The sequence below is a fragment of the Pteronotus mesoamericanus genome, unplaced genomic scaffold (assembly GCF_021234165.1).
Source record: "Pteronotus mesoamericanus isolate MK-2021 breed Mesoamerican mustached bat unplaced genomic scaffold, CSHL_Meso_final scaffold_167, whole genome shotgun sequence".
NCBI classification, from domain to species: domain Eukaryota; kingdom Metazoa; phylum Chordata; class Mammalia; order Chiroptera; family Mormoopidae; genus Pteronotus; species Pteronotus mesoamericanus.
In genome coordinates this window covers 9,834,568-9,854,423 of record NW_026555308.1, presented here as the reverse complement: position 1 = coordinate 9,854,423, position 19,856 = coordinate 9,834,568, and the positions used below count along the sequence as shown (strand labels likewise).

General features: G+C 41.9%; 1 protein-coding gene across 1 annotated transcript in view; it reads right to left on the bottom strand.

Moving 5' to 3' along the window:
* The window catches only part of SNX29 (sorting nexin 29), a 547,242-nt gene that overhangs the window by 327,062 nt on the left and 200,324 nt on the right, over window positions 1-19,856 (bottom strand). The window contains exon 14 of the mRNA XM_054589590.1: window positions 8,127-8,209. Coding sequence (XP_054445565.1) covers window positions 8,127-8,209 — 83 coding nt within the window. The remainder of the gene's footprint in view (window positions 1-8,126; window positions 8,210-19,856) is intronic.

The following is a 19,856-nucleotide window of genomic DNA, read 5'->3' as shown; positions in this document are numbered from 1 at the left end:
CTGGTGATTGGCAACTTCACCATGGCAACATGCCTGCTCACACATCACATCTGCTGCAGAGTCTTTTGGTAAAACATCAAATCTCCCAGGTGACTCAGCCCCTCTATAGCCCAGATTTGGTGCCCTGCAACTTCTGGCTTTTCCCAAAACTAAAATCACCTTTGAGAGGGAAGAGATTTCAGATCGTTGATGAGATTCAGGTAAATATAATGGGGCAGCTAATGGTGATTACAGAGCTGTGTGAGGTGCCAAGGTGCCTACTTTGAAGGGGAGGTATCACTGTCCTATGTACAAGGTTTCTTGTGTCTTGTATCTTCTTCAATAAATGTCTCCATTTTTCATATTGTATGGCTGGACACCTTTTGGACAGACCTTGTAGAGTCATGAGCTCCCTTTCCTTACGACTCAGGAAGCCGGCCTCAAACAAAGATGTCTTTGCCTCTGTGCATACTGGGGGCAAGAACATGAGACCACCCAAGAGGAGATAGTCCAAAGCTTCCATGATTGAGGCTAAAACAATGTAGCCTAGAAATCCTCTCACCCACGAGAAACCATCTCCACAGAATCAGGCTTCTTAACCATTCAGCCCTATTTCCCAGGAGCCCAGGGAAACCAAGAGCCCTGACTGTAAGCACGAAGTGCATGCAGTGTGGACCAGGAGAGCAGTGAGCATGCCACATTCAGGTAGAGATGCAACACGTGAGAGAGGTCTGTGGCTTGGGTTTTTTTTTACTTCTTTTGTTTCTTAAGAGTAAACTTTTTAAAAATTGCTCCCAAGCTCCCTCATCTGTCAAGTCTTTCCCAGTATATCTCCTAACTACTGTGACTGCCACTAGCAACAGGCTATTTCTTCTTCCTCTGTCCCTGAGCCTACAGCAGATTAATTACATGGGGATGCCAACACGAGCTTGCAGCCTTAAAATCCATCACTACGGAGTGGGACTGAGGTGGCCAGGACAGATGATTACAGTGGAGAGTACCTGGTAAGAGGGAGGGTGAAAGGAAGAGCCTCCTGACACAGCAACTCAGTCCAGAGAAATAACAGCCTTCGCAAGGACAGGATGGACTCCATATCCAGTAAAGAGATAACAGTCTGCCACGGACCATATGAGCTTTCGAAATTCAACTCAAGCTCTTATGTTTGATACTTAGATATTTTGTACTTACCTCAAAACAAGCAGTCACCAAATAACTGTTTTAATCTAGCAATTGTAATTAATTACGGCTCTTCTCCCCCACCCCCAAATTCTCTATAAGATGTAGATGCAGGAATCAGACACACAGTGAGCAAAATAATAATATTTGACTGACAACTGATTAGAAAATAGGGGCCAAGGGGTTTGTGCAATTATTGTTCTTATTAACAAGAAGTTCAGAGTTGGACTATCATCACATCAGGCACAACTCAAGGGCTCAAAGGACCTGATCAGAGCCCAGTTCCTCAGCTCAGCTCCTCTCTCTGTGTGATGGCCTCATCCCCAGCCTCCATGTAGAGACAAGACAACTCCAGTGGTCCCAGCCTTCCAGGCCCAGCAGAAAGAAATAACTCTTACTGATAACCTACTAGAGCACTAAGTCCCAGCTAGAGCCAGCTGGCTAAGGTCAAGTACAGGGCAGAGGGTGGAGCTCCATCTCTGTCACAGGACCAACATTGTGTGAGGATGCTGGTCATACGGAAATTGGAGCAAGTGGGACCTGACACTACAGAGGACACAGATGCCCACTCTACACAGACAGATGGCGGTGTCAACCCAAGTCATGTGACAACAGCAGACCCATATCCTTCTGGAATGCCAAGTCTGGCTGCCCCGAGCAGAAAAATATCTCCTTAGTACAGAAAGCAAGCTCCAATTCACAGGCAAATGTTCTTCAGGAGTACTCAGAAGAAGCCCAACATCTAGTAAGGTTCTGTTTAGCATGAAAGACCTTCATAAGAATGTCCTCCCATGATACATTCAGAGAAACCAGCCTCCCAGCTGCACAGGACTACACCCAAAATGTAATACCAAGGAGCCACTAGACAGTGGGGTCACAACCATACAGCTCTAGAGGCTTCATCTCCAATGTCCAGAGAAGGCTGGTGACAAGATTCATCCTTCAGGACTGGTACTGGAGACCCCAGGGTGGAAGAATTATGGACTAGGGGCAAGGACTCCCCTTGCTTGACCAGAGAAGCATACCATGCAAGACTGTGGGGGAAGGGCAGGGTGCTTTACGGCCCCAGGTGTGGCTGCAATCAAAAGTCACAGTCTCCTCTGAGGTCCTGAGGTTGCCAACCAGAGAACCTCTGACCATAAAATCTAACCTTCAAAATATCAACCTCCCACCACAAGCTCCATAAATTGATGAAGAAAATCCTCAAGTGCATGAATGATAGAGTTAATACCTCAATTTAACTAAATATTTATAGCAGCTTCCTATTGCTGCCATAACAAATTGCCACAAATTTAGTGGCTTAAAACAAACAAAAAATATATATATAAAAGATTATATATATTAAAAAGATTTTATATATATATATAAATATATATATATAAATATATATATATATATATATATATATATATATATATATATATATATATAATCTTACAGTTCAGTAGATCTGAAGTCCCAAATAGGTCTTACAAGCTAAAATCTATTGTCAGCAGGGCTGTGTTCCTTCTAGAAGCTCCAGGGGAAGACCCATTTCCTTGTCTTTTCCATTTTTTAGAGGATGCCCACATTCCTTGGCTTGTGGCCCCCTCCTTCATTTTCCAACTACATCACTCCAACCTCTGCTTCTGTTGTCATATCTCCTCCCTCCCTGATCCTCCCGCCTGCCTCTTATCAGGGCCCTTGTGATTACATTTGAGTCTTCTGGATAAATCAGGATAACCTCCCCAACCCAAAATCCTTAACTCCATCACATCAGAAAAGTCCTTTTGCCATGTAATGTGGTATATTAACGGATTCCACGGAATAGGATGTAGACATCTTTGGGGGATCATTATTCTGTCTACCACAGCACTTCTATATCGCAGATTCTTTCCAAGTGCGTCTGCTACCTGAATTAAATCACTTAATCCTGAAGACAACCACCTATGATGTACATACCATTTTAATCCTAATTTTATGATGATTTAAAGGGGCTGTGAGAAGTAAGATAATCAAAGTGGTAATAACGATTCCAACATTTATTGAGTGGCTACTATGTACAAGACATTTTCTAAGTGCTTTCTATATGTATTAATGTATTTCATCTTTCCCAAACCCTACAAGGAAGATACTATTACAATTCCTATTTTACAGAGGAATAAACTAAGCCACAGAGAGGTCACATGAACTCTTAGTCTGTTGCCAAGGGGATTTTTCAATGTTTTTATCACACAAGTCATTCATCTTCTAATGTCCATCATGACATGCAAAAATAGTGGCAATGCATAGTTTTTCCCAAATGTTTTGGCCATGACCAGTTTTCATGGGGGCATATGCAGAGACTAGGATGAAGTGACACCCTTGGAGAAAAACACACAGCTACAGGGATGACAAGCCTTCCTCCTGTTGATATGGCCTTTCTCCAGACAGTCAGCTGCCATGGAAGAGGTGTCCACTCACTAAACCACACTCCTGCCATGGCCCTGCTGCCCTAGGACCTCCCTCAGGAGGCATCTCAGTGGCTGCAGTCATCAGAGCTCTTAGCGAGGGGCCTCCATCCTGGGGCCATGTTTCTATGGGGAGACTTCCACCACAGGTATGACCTCAGTCTCACTTCTCACCTCCTATCTGATTGGTGAGATTTCAACTGCACAGAGTTGATGTATTACAGAGTGAAGCACCCCTATGCATTCTTTTCCTGCTTGGTCCCCACTGGGTAAGAATAATTCTGCATAACAAACCATCCCTCATAAGAGGAGTCCCTGGGTGGCAGTGTATTATTAGGAGTGTGACTCTGGCTATAAGTCAAGCTGGAGTTTCCATTCCACTGTCAGTCAAATACTGTTATTTTGCTCACTATGTGTCTGATTCCTGCATCTATGTCTTATAGAGAACTTGGGGGCAGGGAAGAAGAGCCATAATTAATTACAATCGCTAAATTAAAACAGTTATTTGCTGCTTGTTTTGAGGTAAGTACAAAATATATAAGTATCACACATAAGAGCTGCACTCTGTGTCTCAACATCAACCAACATGCAATGGAATTAGCACTCCTCAGAATGCTGATGAACCACAGGCTAAAAATAAGAAAAGGGCTTTGTGACAAGTCAGAAGTTGACAATGTCTCTCTCCAAGTGAGGGCTTTCCTAGGCCTAGTGACCTTTCCATCTCCAAATAAGGGACACATCAAGCCACTGAACACATGAAACACCCAGCTAGTTTCCCCTTCTCCAACCCAATAAGCAGCCATCAGGTGAGAATCCAGCTCCCCAGGATGATCAGCCCAGGGGAAAGATATGCTTAAACATCAGATGTAGACCTTCTGATCTACCCAATGACTCTATTTCTCATTAATAATGAATAAACTACTCTCCTGATTGTACATCACTCTCTGTGTGATGGCTAACAGAAATCTGTTCCTAAGAGAATGAGCGAGTTGTGCTAATACAACCCATCAGGTTATCTGAGGCTAGGGGGTTCACCTACTCCCCAGGCCTCTCCCTGAGCTGCCAGAAGGCCTCTACAGGCAAGAAGCCAACATGCCACACATCTTTTCAAATTTCAGCAACAAGCCTGAAATGAAAGCATGAATTTGGAGAGTGGTCTCCCGCTCAAATGTCCAATAAGAATTACAATGGGAGTTTAATTGCCAAGCCAGTTCCTTCTGGTTGCGATGGGCCTCCTGCCACAGCTCTAATGCTGGAAGGACAGCACAACACAGCTCCAGGATGACAACGGTCCAAAAATGCAAACAGAGACATAAGCTTTTGGAAAATCTTCTGAACTTACCAAGCAAAAAGAGCATTTGAGTGGTAAATAACCTAACATTACCTCTGGACAACATTGGGGGGGTGGGGGAAACTTTCAATTACTTGAGGAGGCTGCCCAAAATTCTACTCCACATACTGCTGATTAAATCATGATTTTCTCAGAAGGACTGTATCACTCTTGTGAAAAAGGCAGGACAATGGGAGTTTGAAATGTGGTATCTATAAAATCAGAGGTTGTTAGCAATCTAGTCTAGAGGTCCAATTTAAGTTTTGTTTTGATCCTGGATGCATTTTCCCACAATAATGATGTGATAATGAAGGTGAGGATCCCAATATAACTCTCAGCAAACAATATGACCCTAAAGGCATTTGACTTCCATTTAAATGGCTTTTTACTTTTTTCCCTGCCAATGAGCTCACAGTTGCATAAACAATTTGTTGCCAAGAGATAAAAAGAAGCTTTATATCCTCAAACTAAAAGGCTTATAATGTGGAAAATGCATTAAAAATTCCCATCCAGAATTCTGGGAGCCAGTACCCATCTCTATGTCCATCCCTTTAACATCAGGAGCCAAGGAAATTATAGATCAAAAAGGACCTCTCCCTCTCCATCCTCTCCCTGCCCCTCCTCCTCCAGCTCCCCAGACACTCAAACCACCACAGCCTGGCCAGGACACCCCGAGGCACTGCAGCCTGGTCAGGGTGCGTTCTCAATGGTTTTTAACAAACTGAGTCAGTGTGGTTGAGGAGAAAAGCCTCAATTTCTTTGAGTAATAAATGACATCACTTGAAAATTATGTAAAAGCTCTTAAAGGGCCCGAGTGAAATTTTTGAAAGAGTGCCTTTTAACGAGGCTGCTTCACGGTACCTAGGACGGAGCTGGCGCTCATTAACATTTGTGGAGTGAGAGGAGTGAAGTGCAGTACTTCGATTGGCAACAACAGGACAGCAGTGCATCACCACACCCAAGGGCTTTTATAAAAGCCTTCTGCCTAAGGACAACTCACAGATAAGGCAGCCACTCTAAACCACATAGTAAGAAGCAGAGTAGTAAGGGACTGCTGCTATACAAGGTAGCAAAATATGCTTAATTACCTCTGCTCCAATCCATTTAAGGACCATCTCAACTTTGTCCTGAAAAGGCTCCTTCCTAACTTTGCTGCAGAGTATTCAGCCTGGGCCTTAGGAAAGGGAACTAGGCTCCCATGAGAAACCATGCAGCACATTGCAGGTTCCATGTACCCACTTGGAGGGAGTCACTACAAAAATACTGCCACTCAGAAGTGTATTTTATAGGGTTGAGGTGTTTAAAGCAAAAGCAAGTCTGGTGGTGCTTCTGTCTTCCCAAGGCTTAATTTTCTTAATGTACCCAATCAAAGTTCTATATAGGTAGAATACAGATTTCTCAAAAGGTGGTGGTGTGGCCCACAGGTCATGTGCATTAGGGTCACAGATCTATACATGCAAATCTAGAGCCCCATCCTGGATCCACTGAAAGAAGCCCTAAGAAAAGGAATTCTCTTCTCCTCAGAGGAAAGGCATATTTAATATGCTCCCCAGGCAATTCCTCTGCACACTAAACTTTAAGAATTGTATAAGTAAAGAACCAAAGATTTGGAGAAAAATGACCGAAGTTCATTTCCACCCCAGATACATGAACAGCCCCATAAGCTCTCCTGAGTCTCTAATAACAAACTTTTTTTAAATGGAGGAAATGGACATACTCATCACAGAGTTACTGAGTCAAATGAGAATAGACTTGAACTTGGCTGGAAAGAGGAAGGGGCTAGACAAATGCTATCCATTGAAAACATGTACAGAATAGAATGAATGACTGCAAAAGCCGGGTGCTAGGGAAACAAAGATGAGGAGTAAAAAGTTGAAGACCAACATACATAAACTCCACATAATGGAATGAATTTGGGGCCATAATTGCAATATCTGCATGAAAAGGGTGATGAGCCCAGAGAGGAAACAATTAGTAATTAATAATTAATAGGTTAATAATTAATTCTGCAGTGATAACCCCCAGACTGGTAACAGATATAGACCAATCATGAATGAAGCAAGGCATGGTACTTTGTTAAAATCATCAATATACTGAATCTGATCAAACTGGGACCATAAGAAATACAGAAGCATCAAAGAAAATTGAAGTCTTTATGATAATACTATGCAAGCCATACCCAGATTCCAATCCTGTACCCCTCTATTACCAGAAAAATGATTAGCATGTACTGAACACCTAGAATATGCCAGATGCCATATTGGAAGCTTTGTGTTGTTTTGGTAAATGCCCACAATTACTTCATGACAATGATGTGATGTTTCCTTTCACAGATAACAAAATAACTCCAAGAGGTCAAGTTTTAACGGGTGAGCCTAAATTCAAATCCAGTGTGGCTGACTCCCGAGGCCTGTGAGCACAGACCACCCACCCCTACGTTAAAATGTCCACAACTCTAAGAGTTCATTTCTGTTTAAGTAAACCTTATAATGTTCAGATGGCTGAGGGCTGCAAGATACTTCAGCCAAAGTTATAGCCTTTCTTCAGGCTGACCTGAGAAACGTTTCAGTAGATTCATGAGAGTTAAACTGCAGCAAAACTACAGAGAGAGGACGCATAGATCGCCACTTCATTTTGTGAGATCTTGTCAAGTGATCATTTTTCTATCCACTTATATTTCTGATTAATAATATTAGTAATAGCTAAAATTTACTCAGCGTTTACTCTATAGCTGGAATTATGCTGTCTACATGTATTGCCTTATGAGGTAGGCACTGTCAGCAAACCCTATTTTACAGATGAGAAACTGAGGTACAGAGAGATGAACATACTTAACCAGGGCTGGGGCTGGAACCTGGTTAACGTAAGTCCAGAGCTCGGATTCTCCACCACTTCAGCATTCTGTTGCTTTTATCCCTGGCCTAATGTGACTTACTCATGTTGTAAGGGGTCTCAAGACTCCAGACATAAAATTCCCTAAGTATACAAATTGATATGACTGTTGTTAATAATCTAACAAGTAAGTTTTACAATATTAGTTTAGCTAGAATACCCAGCAGGATTTTCCAGCATTAATTTTCCAGAATCCTGCTTTTCTAATTCATCTGCATATACACTTGTCACATGATGAGTGTCTACTATGTGCCAGGCACAGGGGTGATAAAGATGTAAAGGCTTGGCCCCTTCCCCACCCGGGCTTGTCTCCCCCTCACCTTCAGCTGTTTGACCTTCTCTTTTCAGCATCTGGACAGCTCCTACATATTTCTTCAGCTGGACTTTGAGCACCTCATTTTCCCTGCAGGTACAAGAATGTTAAAAAATTATTTTTTTAAATTGGCAATTTAAACCAAAAGCAGGGGTGGGGGGAGTCTGTGTAAAGAAAAACACACAATGTTCATCTTATAAATAATAATACATTCTCTGTTTTTGAGATCATCGCTGGAAAAGACAACCTTAGCAAAGGCACATTTGCAGAATGCCTTCAAGAACTGTTTTACATGATGGAAATAAGCTAACTGGTTCCAGTGCCAATAAAATCAGGATGCTGACATATACTATGCTCAGGTTATCTAAATCTGTTAATCTTTCAGGTGCCTATTCTGTATCAGGCACTCTGTAAAATACTCTCCATTTACAGACGCACATACAAAGTACTGTGTATTCAACCTGGGGAATACTCTTAATATGTTTATTAACCACTAAATGTAGTGAATATTCATTTTTTGTCAGGCGTCATGTCTTTGGTATCTCATTTAATCCTTCCAAGGTATTATCATAACATCCATTTTAGAGAGGAAGCATAAAGAGGAGAAGCAGTTGACCAAGTTCATGTCCACCCTCATGTAAGACTGTACCGCAAAACATGGAACTCAGGATACCACAAGACCCTACTCCACTGAATTCACTCCCCAGGTATGCCGGTTTAGGAAAAGAACATGAGAATTGGGGGAAGAAAACTACCATTTGTTGAGTATTTACAACATAGCTCAGACTTTACATATGTGACCTCAATGAATCAAACATGCATGCATTCATTTATTCAGTCTCCGTTCAGTACAAAAATGTTTATTAAGTGCTTATGATGTGCCAGGCCCAATGACACTATAGTATTCTCCCCATTTTGTAGGAATCGGGGCATGGATTAGATCTCCAACCATGGTACAAGTAAGACACACTGCCAAGATCCAAGTGTGGGTCTCTCGGCCCCCAAGGCTCAGAAGAGCTCTTCTCTTTCTCCTTTAGGATTTGGACTTTGTTTCTCACCACCTACCCCAAAAAGAGGTGTCTCTTCCACATTTCTGCTCCTGTTCCTCCCCCCAAAAGTCGTAAGTCTGAGTGCCTTTGAACCTGCTAGAACATTTCCTCACAATGAAAAGAGCTTTAAGATTGGATATACTTTATTTTTATAAAAATAAATTTTAAAGTAAAAATGTTCATTGCAAAATTCTCATTAAAAAAATACTCAATTAGGAAACATTTAATAAGGAATGTAAAAATCAGTCGAAAACCCAGTACCTTGAAATGAATCTAACATTTTTATAATTATTCTATCATACCCTTCACTAGGCACACACACATTCCTAAATGTAATTTTTTGTGGATGAAACATCTTTCACACTCCTTTAACTTTTTGTTTGAAGTATTTTCCCTTGTTTACAGTCTACTTACCCCCTCCCCATGGTAATCAATGTTAAAAACCTAATATATACATTTCATGTCTTCCTCCATGTTCATATAGTCACTACAAACCCAATATTCTCAAATAGATTTACTTTATAAAACCAGATCATATTATAAATTTTTCTGCAACTGGGTTTTTCTCATTTAACAACTCACCACCAGAAACTTCTAACTCGGTCTATTTATGGATGAAATGCCATTCCTTGATATGGATACGCCACAATTTCCTCAGTGGAAAAGTCTGAGACTGCCCATCACTGGCTCTATCATCTCTTTTCAATGTACCTGACTACATCTCAGCCTGCAAAGACAGCACTTTGCTTGTATTTTGCTTTTCTGAACTATATTTTCACAGAAAAATCATCCCCATCAACTTCAGACACTACCAAATACTTAGGTGTCACCTGAGAACCCCACATTCATCTCAGAAACTTTAGAGAGAGTAAAGCACAGAGGAGTCCCTTAATTATCTCCCTCCTCCTAGACAGCCTGTCATGGATGTTTCTGTGATATGAAGGCAAACATCTGAGGTTGAACAACTAACAAGTCCTGAAAAGGTTTGTGGTGGGAAAAGTATTCCCCAATGTACAGGGATATACAGCTTGTTTTCCTGGGTTCCCTCAGCCACAGTCTTTTCACTCATCCCAATCGAGGCTAATCTCCACATGTGAATTCAAGTCACACATGATGTGAAAACTAGGGAAAGAAGGAAATTTATATGCATTTCTATGTGGCATAATTTTAACAACTGTTTATGGCAGAACATCCCCCAAGAGGCAAACTAGGCCAGTTCATTCTGGCCAACTGACAGGTGAGTAACGTCAGAGTTTGGCTGCTCTGTCTCATTTGCTCACACCACACAAGCCGCCCCTCGGCTTCCTGATTTATCTTCGGCTCTGCAGCCAGGAATGAAATGTTTCAAGTGGCTGCTTTTTTCTGGCTTGGATCAATCTTTTAATAGTGTCTTAAGACTATCTAAATATCAGACCTAACACGAAAGCCAAGATTTTTCATATAAACACTCCTCAAAACGATAAGAAGCCACGCAGAATATATCAAACCACTGGGTCAGACAAAAAAATTCATCCCAGCCAACTTTGTATCAATGAACTTGTTTGCCTTTTGTGGGAAATGAACACGTTCAGGTCACTGGAAATGCCTCTGAACAAAACTCCAACACCTGGAGGGCACACTGGCCACTCCAAAGAGGCATCTGGCTCCTGACCACACCCCATTCCCAACAGAATGAGGCCCATTTTTTTTTATGTTGAAGTACTTGTAGATTCACATGAGGTTGCAAAGATAATACCAAGAGATTGGTCATGTATACCCTCGGTTACCCAGTGGTTACTTCTTACATAACCATGGTACAATAGCAAAACCAGGACTCTGACAGGGTCTCAGCGTGTGTGGGTGGCTCTATCAAGCCCATTATTTTAGCTTGGTTCAAAGCAGTCCTCTGCCACACAGCGTGTCTCTTAAGATGGAACACAGACTTAAATGACCACAACAGGCCAGGCCAATGAGTGCAATAAGTACAAAAGGGAATAGGGGGTGGGGAGCTTTGGCAAACGCCAGAGTTTTTCCCCACCAAAACATATTTTTAAAAACTTAACATGTTAATGACCCAAAAAAATAAAACCTAGGCTCTAGACAACTAGTCCGCAACCAGCTAAAAGGATTTTAATTTGTAAACAGAAGAACCATATAGAATTCATTATTCTTATTACACAGATCTCTGTTATGATCAGCAAATAAAAATGCCTTTTTACTGAACACCTCATGAAACAATGGAACAGATCAATTAATTACGTACATCCTAACTGTGAAAGGCCTCAGAACTGCAATAATGGCTGAGGCCCATCCCAGCAGGGACCTTCAACCCAGCACAAGTCACACGCCAGGAGCCTGTCAGTCTACACAGGCAAGGGACAAGGTGAGCAGCAAAGACAACCAAAACCTGGGCAGGGCTCTGGTGCCTCAGCACCCACTTTCACCCCAGGCCGTCTGTCTTCAGAGCCTGGGCGCGTATCCTGTTCAATATACACGTGCGTGCGTGCACATGATGAGACAGTGAGAATGACAGAGCCCAGAGGGCATATACACAAGGATTTTACTTTTAACTTTGCTGGTGGATGATGAAGCTGCTGTGAAGCAGGCTGTCCCTTTGTCTTCTCCCACATGGGGTGAGGCATCTCCCCTCCTCCACCCCATCTACACTGGTGGCATGTGACTGAGTGAGCCTGTGAGGGTGAGACCTCCAATCAAAGAGGCACAGATGGTTGGCACCGTCCTAGAGCAACTTTCCTTCTCCATGTCATGGGATTTTACTCCTCTCCAGCTCTAGGGTGACCCCGGCTCAGCTGAAGATCACCCTACGCCACCTGGCTCTTTTTGCAACTGACAAAGTGATTTCATTAAGTCTCCATCTGAAAAACCATCCAGAAAAGTTGGGGGTGCTGTTACTGTAAAGGAACTGTCAGTGCTCAGACCTTCCATGAAATGGGCTGCTTAGGATCCTAGGGTTCAACCAGTTTCTCCACCTCCATCCCCAGTGTAGTCACTGGTGCTCAAGGAACAGCCAGGGCACTTCTCACCCTCTGTGACCAGTCCACAACCTATCTGAAACGGTGGGGTTCTCCCCAAGGATTCAGTCTTTCAGCTGAACTCAAACATTGCCTCAAACGAGGAGGCAGACAGAGTTGGGAGTCCCCTCAGCGATTACTCTATAATGGGGACAATGTCAGTCCACAGTTCAAGAAGGAGCAGGGGCAGGGGTTCACTCAGGTACACTCTGTCTTTTGTAATCCAAGCAACTGTAGTGGGAGTCCAACCTCATGAAGATAAACTTGCAGAAACTCCCCCTCCCCGCTGCCTCTCTACTTGTCCAATTCTTTTTACTCTGTGAAGAGGGGTAGGATCCAACTTCCTCACAGTTCAATGAACAGGGCCCGGGGCTGAGGAAGGCGGCGGACCCACAGGGAATGACCTGAAACAGAATCTCCCACATGTGATACATTCCCAAATTCATTTGAGGAGTTCACCGAACTTTTTTATGTTAGCATTTCTTCTAGTGTGTTTTTAAAAATTGATTTCTCCACTTAAACTGCAGTGATATAAAGAATCCTTTGGAAAGAAACTTAAAATGTTTTCAAAAGTGAATGGCTTGAAAGAAGGATATTAAGAATCATGTGGGCGATACACAAGCATGACAAAAACCATGAAGGTGGTGTGAAGTGACAGAAATTTGAGAAAGAGAATCTTTGCTTTAGGTCAAATAAGGGAATAAGGAGGAGATATTTTTGAAGCACTTTCCCAAACTGTACTCCAGGAAATCAAAAAGGGCTTGAAGAGAAATTAAAGTTAAATGCCGTTTGGAAAAGATGCACTAACCATTAGTAAAGTTATCCCTCCCTCCCCCCGCAACTCCCCAGGGATTCTCAGTGCCTTCAAAATATTTATGCACATTGACCACCTATTAACCCCTTGAACCCTACAATTTGTGAAAGGCTGCTTTTTCAAACGGGGAGTGTAAAAAAAAATTAGTGAAACAGAAACAAGTCTCTGTTAGAATAGTACTGCCCATGTGGACTGTGGCAGAGGTGGGTATTTGAGATGTTTCCACCTTCCTTGAAATCCTCCACACTAGCTAGGAACTGAGAAATAGCTTAGCACCCAGGCCTACTACAAGTAAATACTCTACCTCATTCAAGTGATCCCCTTATAGTAGGAAATAGACTTTTCTATCTATATCACATGAGCATTTGCCTCTGAGGGAGGCACTTAATTTTCAAAGTGTTACAGAGATGCTCTTGTTTAATCTGCACAGCAAACTCTAGAAAAGATTAGGATTATCCCCATTTTTTTATCACCTTCATCTTACAGATGAAGAAATTGAGGCTCAGAGAGGTTAGTGGCCTATCAAAAAATTTACACACCTAGTATAAAGCAGGGCCACAATTTACACTTAAGCATCTCCAAGTCAATGTCTTCCTCTCTGTCACCTCTTGGTCTCACTGAATCCACACCTCATAAGGTTGGTTTTACTGTGCCCATTTTGCAGGTGAGAAAGATCAGGGCCAGAAAGTCAAATGACACATAAACTCAAACCTGGGATTTGAGTGTATTTACATTGCTTCTTATAAATTTAGGGGATTAAATGAAATGGACAAAATAGAAAATGTAAAGGCTTGGAAGATTCCAGTAGAAAAACAAGGGCTGATAAGCATAGATCTGCAGAATTTTATGGTTGGTTAGACTCCTGCATGAATGTGAACAAGATCCTTCTGACTGGCGAGCTTTGTTCAGAAGTTAAGGAGTTTTCCTAGAGTTACCCTCAAGCCTCTGTTAGCAATCATCAGACATCTCATAAAGGTAAGTGGTTCATTACAGGTCAGCTTCAGGAAATATGAATCAAGAGCCTCAAGAACTGTATATCTTTTGACTAAACAATTCCACTTCTAAGAAACAATGCACAGGAAATAAGAAGCAGAAGTCCCAAACACATACATAAGGATGTTGTGAATATATCAGAAAGAAACTGATTACAAAATAAGTGCCTTGTAGCGGAGGAGTGGATAGACAAATTATGGTGTAACCACCTATAAAAGAATTCTTTTATCGAGCTGTCAATATTATGATGAGTTTGTATGTTTATTAGCATTATATAATTATAATATAGCATTATGTGGTTGCAGCAGAGAACAAAACAAGTATATTTACTATAATCCCTTACATATATTAATCAGTATACATTTGCATTGGAATTATATATACCACAATGTTAACAGTATTAATTTCTGATGACAGAATTAGGAGAAAATTTATTTAAATTTTCCATCAACACATGTTACAAGTGTACAAAACAAAATGTATATAGACTAGGTTAGAGCTACAAAAAAACAAAAAACAAACTCTACATCAAGTACCATTCTTAGCAGTAAGAGACTTAATGGTTTCCTTTAAGACTGAGGAAAAAGTCAAGAACTTCTTTTCTCCACTCCTATTCCACACAGTACTAGACGCTCTAAGGAGTGAAATAAGGCCCCCAAAAACATGCATGCAGAGAAACACTAAAACTGTCCCTATTGACAGATGACATGATTTTCTGCATAGAAAACTCCAAGATTCTACAAAACTTCCCAGAACTAATAAGTGAGTTTTCCAGGTCAAATACAAAAACTAATTGTAGTTCAGCTCTGGCCAGCTCAGCTGGTTAGACCATCGTACTGATATGCCACAGTTGCAGGTTCAATCTCCGGTCAGGGGACCATGAGAAGCAACCGATGAATGCATGAGTGAGTTGAACAACAAGTCCATGTTTCTATCCCCCAGCACCACCACTGGCCTTGCCATGAGGACGCCTGGGCAGCCTGTGGAGAGGCCCATGCCGTGAGGAACAAGGTCTGCCGGCAACTGTGTGTGAGTCAGAAGCAGGTTCTCCAGGCCCAGAGGAGCTTTGAAATCACCCCAGCTCTACCCAACACCCTGAGCACAGCCTCATGAGAGACCCTGAGCCAGAAGCATCCAGCTAAGCCAGGTCTAGATTCCTGACCCATAGGAACTATGAGATAATAAATGTGTTGTTTTAATCTGCTAAATTTGGGGGCTAATTTGTTACATAGCTAATAACTAATACATCTTTACATATATTAATTCATTTAATCCTCACAACATTTCTATGAGGTATTTTTACCTCAATTTTGGGCTTAGGAACAGAGGGGTAAGAACAGCAGAGAGGACAAATGGTATGTCCAAGGCAAATAGTTTCTCTGACCCTTGATTCCCTCATCTACCAAAGGAAAAGTCTAACAGTCTGAGTAATATCAACCTAGCCAAATGTGTGCAAGGTGGATATCTCTCTCTACACCTCAGTTTACTCACCTAAAGAACAGGAGTACTGAGGACTGCACCAGATTGTTGCAGAAAGTACAGAACTTATTCAACAAATATTTTCCTAAGCCCAACTATGTACCAGGTATTGTTTAGGCAACAGAAATGGAGGGGTAACAAAAAAGACTAGGTTTCTACCTCCATGGAAGTAGCTTTGTGTGGTCCAATAAGGAGATTTTATAAGTTGAAGGGGAAATACCTTACGAGTGGCACCTGCAGCAGCAGAGAGGCCAGGCAGAAATCGCAGCATTGTAGCTCACCTCCCTACTGGGGTCAGGGGCCTAGTCCCACACAGGGACTCCCCAACCCTAATCGGGAGTCACTTGGGAGGATATACAGGGTGTGGGAGACCCAGGCTACACACACACAGCGAACAGTACATCCATAGCCGCAGCACCAACTGGGAGAGTGCCAGAGACGGACCCTGTCTCCTAAAACGATCAGAGACTGCACCTGGGTCGGTCAAGAGGCATTGGCAGGCTTGCAGGCAGCTATGACAGAGAGACTTTTTGCTTTTTGGGGAGGTGGTGTACACAGAGAACTGGACAGTGACTTAGTGCCATAGTGTGGGTGCCACATAGTGACGTTTTAAAAGGGGAGCTGAAGTGTGGTTGGGCAGGGACGCCATGCACAGCTGCTCTGCCAGTGAAGGGACCAGGCTAAAAGCATAGTTCTTTTCCACTGGATCCAGCTGGGCAGGGAGTTCAGAAAATGGCACAATGAAGGGATTCCTGGGCCCCTACCCAGTGTGAATAACAAGCTGGGGGCTACAAATAACAGAGAGTCCAGGACTGTGTCTCTTACAAGGGCAGCAGGCTGGCAGATGGGCAAGAGTTGAGCACCTGAGATTCTTTGCAGCCAGGCAGGCTCCTCTCCCCCTGGAGAGTAAAAGCCTCTGGAAAAGGAAAAGAGTGCTCAGCACCCTCTCTTGCACGACTGCAAGCACCATATCCAACAGGGAAGCTCTGCAGAACAGTCAGGCAAGGCTCAAGGACCCCTGGCTGGGCGCATAATCACGGGGAAAAAGGGAGACACCAAGGGTGGGCGGAGGGGCTTCCTGACGTTTTCTCAGCCATGACAAGACATGCTGGTTCTTCAGACCCTATTTCACTGAAACCGCCTGGGCTGAGAGTGCAAAAATTGGCACAGCAAGGGGAATTCAGGCCCCTGCCCAGCCTTGGATCACACAGAGCTGCCAGCAGTGCCAGACAGGAAAGAGCTGACCCTTTGACACAGATAGACCCCCTCACATGAAATGGGCAGCTAACTCATCAGAAACTATACTTGGTCAAATGAAGACATGTGGCACAGGGACAGAGGAACACATCCACAATCTTCCCTGAAGACTGAACAGCACCTCCCAGGGGAGATCCAGGGATACTACCCTCCCAATTGTACCAGAAGGCTCCTCTGAAGGCAGGCTGAGGTGGTACCTGCAGCGCTGCTGGACGTTAGATGACCCAACCCTGGTCTTTATGCTAATAAAAAGCCAACAGGGCAGAGCAGCAAGGACCATCCCAGACGCAGACAAGCCTGAAGGAGACAGCACAAACTGTGGACCACTTGTAGCCTCAAACAGGCGGCCTAGAACTAGACAGGAACACAATCTGACATTACCAGAGTTGGACCCAGAAGGAGAAGAGAACAGGCAAATGGCAAACTCTACTGAGGCGAATTCTACCTCGTTCTTTTTCAGTATTTGTGTTATTTTTTTCTCCTGAATAGCTTTTTAATGTTTTTCTTTTTCTTCAGTTTTTTTCCTATTTTACTTTATTTTATTTTTATTTCAAATCTCACAATTTACTCTTCCCTTGCCTTACTCCACTCTGTCTTCTTCCTTCCCTTTCTTATTCTCATTTCAAATTTCATTTTCTCCTTTTCTATACTTTGTTTCTACTCCTTACTATTTCTCCTCCTTCTATCCTCCCACAATCATTTTTCTTTCCTTTAGTCATCTCACATTCTTTTTCCCTTTCTTATAATATTCTTATTCTCTTTCCGCCTTTGTTAATCTTTGCTCATTTGTTGCTGATATCATGGTTGTTGGTGGTTTTTCTTCAATTTTATTCCTATTTTTTCACTAATTTTTTTATTTTCAAATTTCATAGTTTACTCTTGCCCTGTCTTCCTCCATTTTGCCTTCTTCCTGTCCTTTCTTCTTTTCATTTGAAATATTTTCCCTTTCTTAGCACAGAATCTTACTCTTATTATCTCTCCTCCCTCTGTCCTATCAAAATGATTTTTCTTTTCTGTAGACACTGCATATTCTTTTTTCTCTTTCTTACAATATTCTCATTCTCTTTCTACCTTTACTCATCTTTGCTCACTTGTTTTCGATGCTGCTGTTATTTTTCTTCAATTCTGTTCTTCTTGTTTCACTATTTTTAATTTCAAATCTCATAGTATATTTGTCCCTTTTCTTACTCCATTTTGCCTTCTTCCTTCCCCTTTTTTATTTTTGCATTAAACTTTTTTCTCCCTTTCTTTGCCTTGTTTCTAATCCCTATGGTTATTATCTCTCGTCCCTCTACCCTCTCAAAATCATTTTTCTTTCCTTTACTCATCTCATATTCTTTTTTCCTTTCGTATAATATTTTTGTTATCTTTCCACCTTTATTAATCTTTGCTCATTTGTTGTTGATATTGCTGTTGTGGTTGGGAAGTATTTTTTGCTGGTATGGGTTCTGTTTTCTGGGTTGTTCTGTCTTGTACTGCCAGCACCTGTAGAACAGCATACAAGACACAGTGGAGACTATGGCTCTCAGTCAGCCAGCCAGAGGGGAGAACCACTATCAAATGACCCAACAATAATCAAAACCCAATTATAACAACAGAACCCACATAAACTGCATAAAAGGCATCCTTAGAACATCCATCTCAGGAGACCACAGACACTGCGTTGCTGAGTCCCAGAGAACTCCTACCACAGAACACCACCCTGCGAAGACAGGGAGTCAAAGCAGAACAATCTAATACGCAGAAGCACACAAAAAGAATCGGTTAAAATGGGGAGACAAATAAATAACCCCCAATGAAAAGGAAAGGAGGAATTCCCCAGAAAAAGAGCTAAATGAATTTGAGGCAAGTAATTTATCAGACATAGAGTTCAAAGTAATGGTTATAAGGACACTCGAGGAACTCACCGAGAACTACAAGGAACTGAGTGGAAACTACATCAGCTAGAAAAAGGACATAGAAACTATGAATAAGTACCAGGTGGAAGTGAAGAATACCATATCTGAAATGAAGAATAGATGAGAAGGAATTAAAAGAAGGCTAGATGAAGCAAAGGAGCAAATCAGCGAGTTAGAAGGCAAAGTAGAAAAAAAACACCCAGAGTACAAAATGAAAAAACATTAAAATAGAACAAAGATAGTATAAGGGAGCTTCAGGACAACATGAGATGTAACAACATTTGCATCATAGGGATACAAGAAGAAGAAATGGAGCAAGAGATAGAAAACCTGTTTGAAAAAATAATTAGAGAAAACTTCCCTAACTTGGTAAGGGAAAAAGCCACATAAGTTCAGGAGCACAGAGGGTCCCAATCAAGATGAACTCAAAGAAGCCCATGCCAATACACAAGGCAAAATTTAAAAACAAAGAAGGAATCTTAAAGGTAGCAAGGAAGAAACAGCTAGTAATACACAAGGGAACTCTGATAAGGGTATCAGCTGATTTCTCAACAGAAACACTACAAGCCAGAAGGGAATGGCATGAAATATTCCAAATAATGCAAAGCAAAAACCTAGAACCAAGAATATTCTATCCAGCAAGGCTCTCATTTAAAATGGAAGGTGAAATAAAGAGCTTCCCAGGCCCCCCTGCAAAAAAAAAAAAAAAAAAAGACTAAAAGAGTATATCTCCACAAAACCTGTATTTCAAGAGACGCTAAAATGACTGCTTTAAGGAGAAGAAGAACAAAGAAGGAGGAAGAGAAGGAAGAGGAGGAGGAGGAGAAGTAGAAGCAGCAAGGTGGGTGGGGGGGGGCCACAGGTACAAAGGGAAGAAATGGCAAGGAATAAGTACCTATAAATAATAACCTTAAATGTAAATGGATTAAATACTCCAATAAAAAGATACAGGTTAAGTGAATGGATTAGAAAACACAACCCACATATATGCTGTCTACGAGAGACTCACCTTAGAACAAAATACCTATACAGGCTGAAAATGAAGGGATGGAAAAAAAATGTATTCTAAGCAAACAGAAATGGAAAAAAAGGTGAGGTAGCAATACTTATATCAGACAAAACAAACTTCAAAACAAAGGCCATAACAAGAAACAAAAAATGTTATTACATAATACTTAAGGAAGCAGTGCAAGAAGAGGATATAACCCTCGTAAACATATATGTGCCCAACAAAGG